Source organism: Pteropus vampyrus, unplaced genomic scaffold (genome assembly GCF_000151845.1).
Source record: "Pteropus vampyrus isolate Shadow unplaced genomic scaffold, Pvam_2.0 Scaffold28, whole genome shotgun sequence".
Taxonomy (NCBI): domain Eukaryota; kingdom Metazoa; phylum Chordata; class Mammalia; order Chiroptera; family Pteropodidae; genus Pteropus; species Pteropus vampyrus.
This window is the reverse complement of record NW_011888809.1, coordinates 5503614-5513240: the sequence shown is the minus strand read 5'-3', so window position 1 is coordinate 5513240 and position 9627 is coordinate 5503614. Positions and strand designations below refer to the sequence as shown.

At 34.6% G+C, this 9627-nt stretch overlaps 1 protein-coding gene and 1 pseudogene across 1 annotated transcript in view; both read right to left on the bottom strand.

Annotated features, from left to right (window-relative positions):
- The window catches only part of WDR35 (WD repeat domain 35), a 78281-nt gene that overhangs the window by 49693 nt on the left and 18961 nt on the right, over positions 1–9627 (bottom strand). The window contains exons 6-11 of the mRNA XM_023528503.1: positions 6983–7054; positions 5822–5914; positions 4145–4273; positions 1313–1446; positions 250–415; positions 13–128 (exon numbers count right to left, since the gene is read on the bottom strand). Of these exons, the coding sequence (XP_023384271.1) occupies positions 13–128; positions 250–415; positions 1313–1446; positions 4145–4273; positions 5822–5914; positions 6983–7054 (710 nt within the window). The remainder of the gene's footprint in view (positions 1–12; positions 129–249; positions 416–1312; positions 1447–4144; positions 4274–5821; positions 5915–6982; positions 7055–9627) is intronic.
- LOC111737543 overlaps positions 7148–9627 on the bottom strand; it is a 6875-nt pseudogene continuing 4395 nt past the window's right edge.

The following is a 9627-nucleotide window of genomic DNA, read 5'->3' as shown; positions in this document are numbered from 1 at the left end:
AAATTGCACGATGTTTACATCTTTATCCTGAGTGACGGCCTTCTGGGAGCCGGCCACAGCTAACACACTGCCAGTGTGGTTCCACTGGATACTGACGACATACATGCCAGTATCCATTAAGACAGGATCTGGTCAAAAAGAAAAAACGAGGCAACGGTGGTGAAATACTTAGCCCGGAGAACTCTATTATCTTAAGAACCATCTTAAAATGTTTTTTTAATGCTCCCAATTTTTAAAAAAATTACCTACTTTGGTCATTCTCGTGTCTCATTATTTGGCACCGCCCATTGTCGAAACAAATAGCAAGGCAGGGGCAATCTGGCTCCACGTAGCCTTCTGTGCCGTGGTACCAGTGAATTCCAGCAATACTGATCGCGCCAGTGACATTCACCAAACAATTCAGTTTCATTTTCATCTAAATAAAGTCAGTTAATATTCTATATTACTATATTTAGTATTCAGTAAGAAGAGAGTACTGTAGAAAGAACACTAAAAATAGCATGTAACAATCTAGTTTCAAATGCAAGCTCCAACACTTATGGGTTTGCCAACTTATGGGTTTGCCAACTTATGGGTTTGCCAACAAATCACTTCACCTGAGTTTCAGTTTTCTCCATGTGTAAAATGAAGATTAAAAAATAAAAAAAAAACAAAGCTGAGTTTTTAGGAGACTCTAATGACAAGAGGTATATGAAAGTACTTTGAAATTAGTAAAGTGTCATATAAAAGTTGGCTATTATCACTTCCAGTTTTGTTCTTATATACATACTGTCCTAACCCCGACTAGAAACAAAACTGCCCATGAGGTCAGAGATCCATCATTGCTAAATCTCGCAAAGCCAGAGTTTTTCTTGAGATTATGCTCCCTGAGCCTATTCTATTTTGCCTGCTTCCCAGGACTTGATTTTTGTCCCTTACTGTTGAAGTCTTCCACTCTTTTTTTAAAAAACCATTAGTCGCTTGCTACAAAAATATTCTTGGTATCTCACGTAAACTTCAGCTTCAGGTATTAGAAGACACAATGATTAAACTGCACATCATCCTACTCACTATCCCTCAGCTTCAGTACACTGAAATCTTGTCCTTCCAGCTACCAGAAAATCAGAACTAAAAGCTTTAATTTACCTTGAAGCAATCCAGAAGTTTTTTTAATAAAAAAAAAATCTTTAGACAATTAGGGAAAAACTTGAAGAATTTCTTGATGACACAAACCATCATAATAAATAAATATGTATATATATGAATAACATGGAATAATCATATAAAACTATACAAATAAAACTAGTAAAAATATGGATATATATATACTTACTATAAAATTCCCTTGATTATCATAAATGTGTATTTCTCCATTTGCCATTCCAAAGAGTAAGATTTTACTATCGGCAGACCATGCTACATGGCATAACTGTATACCCTTCAGGTCTTTACCCCAAATGCGATTCCCTGAAACAAAATATATGACATAATTATTTCATTAAAAGTTCAAGGTCATGATTCTTCACCAACTGCTCTAAAAATCTTTGTTTTGCTAAAGGGCTCTCTCATTCTTCACAGCGTTCATATGTTTAATCAATTTATTCAGCCAATAAATCTTCGTTGAGCAACTACTATGTGCCAAACACCCTGGTGAACATTTGAAATAGCAGCTATTTCCAACTTTCTCCCTTCTCTTCTAAACTCTGACCCAGGACCTCACTCCAGATTATCAGATGAATTCATCTTCTACTCTGGAAAGAATAAAGCTTTCGAAAAAGAAATCCCTCATTCCCATTCTGAACATCACTGAATCCACATCGATCCTTTCTCCTTTGCCCACTAAGACAAAAAAAGAGTATGTCCCCAAGGAGACACCTATTTAAGGCTAATCCCCCCACCCATTCCCTGATCTAATCCCTTCCTAGCTTTGCAAAAATCTCCCTTTGCCGATAATTCACATTTTCTCTTTCTCTTTAAACTCTTCTCTCCAAGCCCGATTTTATAACCATTTAAACGTATTCAGATCTATTCCTCTTCAAAAGTACCACCTCAAGTAAAAGAAAACAAACCAAAAAACACTTTCTCAACCCTAAATTCCGCTCTAGCTACCACCATATTTCTACCGTTCTTTTTCCAGCCAAACTTCTTGAGTTATCTAAACCTATGGTCTCCACCTCCTCACCTCCCACTCCAACCTCAACCCAACCCAGTCTGGCTTCTGCTCCATAACTTCACCGAAACTGCCTTCACGGAGGTCACTGATGGTCTGTTGCTACATCCAAGGATACTTTTCTTTTTTTTTTTATTGACCACCCCTTCCTTCCTTCTTGGTTTCTATGAATCTCTGTACGCCTTTACCTCCAAGACTTCTATTTTTTAGTATCCTTTACAGAATTCTCTTCTGCCCATCCAACAAATGATGCTGATTCTTACTCCACCAATGGCCCTTAGATGGTTTTTCATCTATTCCAATGACTTAAATTACCATCCATACACTGGTGATTCCCAAAATTATGCCTTCAGCCCAGATACTTCAGAAATGCAGATATATGTGTCTAACTATGGTCTAAACATATTTACTTGAATTTCCTCTGGCATGGCAAAATCAACATGTTCGAAACTAGTCTTTCTCTCACATCCTTTATTACAATGCAAGGTACCATCATCACCCACCTAGTTGCCAAAGCTAATAACCTGGATATCACCCTAGACACTCCATCCCCTCATCCCCAATCCAGTCAATATTAGGTTCTATCTGCTCCATCTCCTCAGTATCTCTAGAATATGTAAACTTACCACCTCCTCCTAGTCATTACCTGATTCAGACTACCATCCACCATCATCTCTCCCCTGAATTACCACAGTAATCTCCTACTTGGTACACAGGTACCCTTCTATCCTTTTCCCCATTCCTCACATTGCAGTCACAAAGATGTTTCTAAAGGATAAATCTGATCATATTGTTCCCATTCTTAAAATCTCTCATTGGGTTCCCGATGCTGTTACAGTTATGTCCAAATTCCTTGTGTAATTTACAATCTTTATGGTCTGGCCTCTGCTAATCTAATTTCATCACATACAACTCCTCTCCCTAGTATTATACTATACTGATTCTCACGTAAAGAAATAGCATTTTGAGGAAGTCCATAGGGGTTGAACTTAGCCACAATACCCCAAATGTGGCTAAGTTCAACCCCTATGGACTTCTTCAAATACTATTTCTTAGTCATAGCACATTCTATACACAAACCTTACTTGTGGTGAATGCCTCAGCATAAACATCACCTCCTCCAGGATGCCTTCCCTGATCCCTCCAAGTCTGGGTTACATAGGTACTTCTACATGTTGCTGTATTTTCCCTATCTTAAGACTTATCACAAGGCATTATAATGCGTGGTCACTTATCCATCTCTCCTGATCTAGATCTGGAATATTTTTTGTTGTTGTAACTAGTGCCTAGAACTACAGCTGTGACTTTGTAGGTTTTAAAAACATTTATGGGGAAAAAAATTGTGGAATACATGAAGTTACACACACGCAAAAAAAAAGAAAAAAAACATAAAAATGAAAATGACTTAAAAATAAATTATTTCTCCATAGACAGAGTTTCAGATTCAAACAAAGGCACAGATTTCCAGAAGTCCAGTATTACCTATGAACTCAAATTTGAAAGATGTAGGTTTAAGGCTATGAAATACAACTAACAATGACATGCTCAGTTCTATTAAAAAATTATTAGGAGATCATTTCACAATATATATCAGTATCAAGTCATTATGCTGTATACCTGAAACTAATGTCATATGTCATTACCTCAACTTAAAAAAAATAACCAGAGACTTATATCTCTATGTATTTTTTTAAACTAAAACTTACATATTTATAATACAGTGTAACAAGTATAAATTATATAATTAGGCACACATACTTAAAATAATCCTGAAAAATTAATTCACTTTTTTCACTGCCACTTTAGAGAATAGACTTTTTACTTGAATATACTTAAAAATAAATGGTCCTTAAATGTCATCAAATTATATACCAACTGTTTTCTCTTTATATGTTGATTTTTCTGTCAGACTGCTAACATATGACAATTTAAACCTCGAAAGCTAAAAATGTCAACTAAATCTCAAAGTTAGTTCTGCATGCGATAAGGCATTACCATCCACTGAACCAACTATCACAGCCCCATCTTCGTACACAATGCAGATCTTCTGTCCATCAGCATTCCAGCTCATACTTCGAACCACTGACTTATTTCTGTTGTTGATCATCTCTTCATACCAGGAGCCTATTTTCACAAATGAAAAGATTATAAATCCAAACTTTCACATCTATTAAACTGTACGTTAGAGTTGAAAGCATTCCATAAAATGCAATGTAGAATAAATAACTGCAAGATGTTCCGCTACCTGAGACATCAAACTATAGAACCTTCAAATTCTGCATAAACAAAGTGAAAAATCAACTTAGGCCTTGACTAACAACTGCTTCGAAGATTATCACAGAAAATATAATAATTGCCATCTTTTTTCTTTCTCTCTTCCTTTCCGTCGATTAAAAAATAAACTTCATTTGCTTTTGAAGGGCCAAAACAACTGATTTTTCTCAAAGCCTAACTTTTCCCACTTGAACACACTTCAGATAATAACCAAGGAAAAAAACAGAATAACCACAATAACTTTACATGCATGTATAAACTCACCAATGATTAATGATAAGCATATTAGGTAAAAACTCTAAGCCTTCTTGACAAAAATGTTAAACAGTTCCTATCAAATTAGTGATATCACATCATTAATGCCGAATGACAAAAATGTTCTTATACACAGGGTTAAAGTGAGATGTAACTTATTAAAGGTAAAACCAAATGTGAGGCAAATCACCAGTCTATTTTGTTGTGTTTTTGTTTTTCAAGAGGCTTTACTACATTCTTATATAGGAAACTCTGGCCTGAAGTCAAGCACATAATCATGTAATTTGGAATAATTAGTCAGAGCAGGGTATCATTAGAGTCAGGACCGAAGCCCAGAAAAGACCTATCTTGGAAAAAGACAAAGTTTATTCTAATCTCTTGTACTTTCACAATTCTACTCACGCTACATACACACAAACTTTTTTAAAAATAAGAAATTTGTGTACTACAGTACTACAGCATATTTATTAATGAAGAATTTTTAAATGGTATACTCTGAACATTTTCAAGACAACACACATGAACTGAAGTACCCTTTTCATTTAAAGATGATGGCTACAGGCCTCAAGAAAGCCTGCATTATGAGTTATTCTTCTGGTAGTAGTAATGCACCTAAATTAATCCTTCTCTCACTCTCTCATGTGGGCCAAAGGCACAAACTGTGAGCCAGCAGTCAGAGCTGAGATAAAATCTGTACCCGTGAAAGAAAAGAAAGCTAACTGACTCAATAAAGGAAATGAATTATTGCCTCTGACTTCTTAATAAACGTGTTTTTAATCTACTTAACTTATCACTGACCCCACAGAAACTAATTCTTATTGGAAACTTGGAAAGACAAGAGCTAGCTCAAGCAGAAATTATTCTGCTAAGAGTCTAAGTTAATTCTGGAGATAATCAACAGTCACCTAATTCACTTTCCTAAGCAAAGTCACAGTTCAAAAGAAATGAAGTTAAAGGGAAAAGCAGGCAGCAATAAATCCAGAAATATCACCCTTGTGTAGTCAGGATGAATTCTTCTTGCTGGTTAAAAATGCTCTATTTCAAAGATGTTATTTCCCATTCAAATACTTTCAAATACTTTAATTCAAATACTTTAATTCAGACTCTGATTTGTACAAAATTAAATAAGCTCTCCTAATATACCTTTATATAACATCCAAACAATGATAAGCCCATTTTGATCACTGGTAGTCAACTTCTGATATTGTTCATTCCATGTTACAACTTGAACAGAACCTAAAAAAAATAAACAAAACAGTTTAGAAACTACGAAAAGGCTACAATTAATTTCTAATTTATCTTTTTATAACAAACTCCAAGAGCATGTGAACATCAATACAGTTCCGTGCAACTAACCAGTCTTTAATATCAGTCAAAATTATTCATAAAATGCAGTTACTATTATCACTCATTTGCTACAGGAATGCATAAAACTATTTTTCATGTTTTTTCCTAGTTCATATAGCAAAGGCACCTACTATGGTAACAACCTACAAGAGTTGTGATATATATACATATATATATAATGGAAACAAATGTAAGATTTAACCAACAGGCTGGATTCTCAGGGATTATAATGCCCATAGGACATCATACTAAGTACTTGATTGGTTTGTTTATTTTGGAGGGGTATCTGTTTGTGGCTGATATGTCCCCTAATCTCTCTTCCCCTCCACCCCACCATTTTTGTTTTCCATTCTATTAGTAACACACTTTTGAGTATCTTAAACCTCTAAGTTATATGAACAATTGGTTTTTTTAAGTTTTTTAATTTCTAAATACGTAAGTGTATATTTCTTAAGAATAAGGACATTCCTTCACAACCATATTACAAATTAGAAAATTTAATACTGATACAATATTATTCTCTAACCCACAGTTCACATACAAGTTTCGTCAACTGTCTAAATAAGGTCCTTTATAATACATGTTTTAATAATAATGTTTTTCTCATTCCGAGATCCCATCTAGGGTCACTTAGTGCATTCAGTTCTTATGTCTCTTTAATCCACCTTAATCTGGAACCATAGGCAGATTTTTTAAAAGGATTATATCTTATCCATAGAGAGAGAACAGTATTTTCTCATATATAAAATAATAGCCACTTTTTTTCAGATATATTGAAGATGTTTGTTTAATCATCTTGTTGAATGACTCCAGGCTGTATTAATTATGGCTCAATAGCAATGATTTCTTTATATGTTACCATTTTTTAAATGATGACAACTCTGCATTAAGTAGATGATTTCTAAATGCCTAAAGATAACGCTATTCAAATACGATTTTAAAAAGTACATGACTCACCACTATGACCTTCAAGAGTTTGATTCATAGAAAGGTTACTAGGGGCTGCGAGACCCCTCAATTTTGCATCATCTAGAAAAACAAAATAAAAAATACTATAGCAAATACATAAAAGTGACAGGTTATAAGATTTTGATATTTCTTGCTTTTCTTTGAAAGGAGTTCCTATTCCTGGAGGATATTAGAAGGATTTTTTTTTTCAAGAAAACCCAATCCGAACCAATTTTCCTAAGGGGGAAAAAAGCAAAAGAAAAAAAAACCCCCCCTGCAAAGATATTATTCGGCAAAATAAAGCAAAATGTATAAAAGAGCATTGTTTACTCCAGTATAGTAAATACTTAGTAATTATTATTACTACTTATTCCTTCTCAAAAGATCACAAACAGAAATATTTATTACATATAGATTGAAAACTATAAAGCATAAGAGGGATCAAAAAGCAAAGACTTTAAAAACTGGTTTTTACTATATTTTTCAGAATCTTATCTTCATTCATTCAACAAATATTTATTGACAGTCTACACTGTGCTATGCACTGTGCCAGGTTCTCAATATAACATGATGAACAAAATAGTTGAGGCCTCTCCCTTCAGAGAGCCTGTGGTCCACTGAGGGGTCAGATACTACACACACACACTCCCCCCCACATAAAGATGTTAAACCATAAATATGGGCGGGGTGCGTAGTTATAAACTGAAGAAGTAAAGGCATAACAAGAGAAAGTAAAAGAGAGGCTGAACTCAGACTGAAGAGAAGAAGAATCGGGAAAGGCTTTCTGAAAAAATGATATTTAAGCTGAGACTGAGGGACAAATGGGAGAAAGCCCGGGTCGGAAAGGGAGGAAATATTCCAGGCTGGGACACAGCAAGTGCAGGCGCCCGGGGGCGGAAGTGCAGAGCCTCTGACAAACTGGAAGAAGCCCGTGTGGTTAAATTAGAGCAGAATCATCTAAGATGAGGCAGGGGCGATGGGCACGAGGAAAATTATGAAGTCTTTGTAGAAAATTAAAAGAATTTTAGATTTTATCTAAAGTGCAATGGAAGCCTTTAAATTGTTTTTTTATTGAAGTTATTTATTTCGCTTGATTGCTAATAATGCTATAGATAATAATACAATATTAAAATACATCATCTCAGTAAATTAATCTTCACTTAGAAAAATCTGTTGCATTTAAAAGATAGCATTTTAAAACTTTCATTTAAAAATACAAATTTATGAAAATCTTAAAAATTCGTGAGATGAGAATTACAAAAGTTGATGCCAAAAAAATTCTACTTGCAGATAACATTGTAAAATATTATAAAAAATATTCTTTACTCTGAAAACAAGATCAGGAAAAAATAGCCTGAGTTCCTTTAAAACCACTAGTTCTAATTATCCAGTTGCTGTCTTGGGCAAGACATAAATACACATATATAACACCACAATCATCTATCAAACAATTAAAATAGAATAAATGCCGTTGACAAACACATTAGGTTAAACATTATTTTTTTAACATTGTTGAATCTTTTAAAAATTGTGCTACACACATAAACCTTATTACAGTAGTCTAAAAACTTTGATGAAAACACCTTATAGGAATAAAAATCCATTTTAATGCCTTTACAATGGTCACTGTAACCAAGCAAAATTAGCGATAAGTGGTTTACAGGACATAATATACAAGAAAGTATAATGAAGTACATAGTTTCATCTTTCCATTTGTTTATAACTACTGAATCACAGTTCTGCACTGTAGACACGTTTTCTCTGTTAGATCATAAAGTACAGGACTCTTCACAAAATATATGCTGACAAATGAGAAGAAGAAGTTTTTGAAATGCCTCTTTACATACTGGAAAAAATATTATCCACATCTGAACAGTATCTCTTGCTGGCAGCAACTCCATAACTTGATCACACAGAAAATATTTACAAAACCTATCTAAAAGTTCTGATTTCCAAAAAGAGCCAAAAATTTTAAATGATGAAGAGTAAAGCCGCTAATATCCCACACTCCACTCAGTTACATTACTAAACTCCCCATGGCCAATAAGGTAACAAACCAAACTGGCATGGGAACAAAAGTCTAATAATACTGACATAATTCTTCTAAAAGCACACGCCAGTTACCCATGGATTTGATAAAAGGCGCCAATCAAATTAGGCACTTAAAACCTATGAAGAGGAATTTCGGAATGAAATCAGTGATTCCAACAATCCAAAGTATCTCCCAGAAGCTCAAAAAGTCCAAAGGATTTAAAAAGATTAAACTGCAATAAAGTGACTTAGAATGAAAGATATAAGAGCAGAAGACCCTGCTAAGAATACCAGTAACCACACGCACGCCATCTTTGAGCACCTTTACCTTCAGAAAACGTGACTGACATTCGTAAATACCAGTCTTTGCATTTTTGCCTTCATAAAAGTTGTTAGCTTCTATTTGCATCCATAAAAGTTGTTAGCCATGCCTCTTAGACATTCCTGTTACATGCAACACAAAAACTTTTATGATCAAAATATATGGAAGACATTTTTGCAACACTTGAAAGAGATACTGGAATTCTGAGAAGGGGCTGCTACCATGTTCTCCAGACTGAGAACAGGCAGGATCACCCGGCTGCCATGCTCCTCTGTGTGAATGACTTCAGGTGACCCTGTAC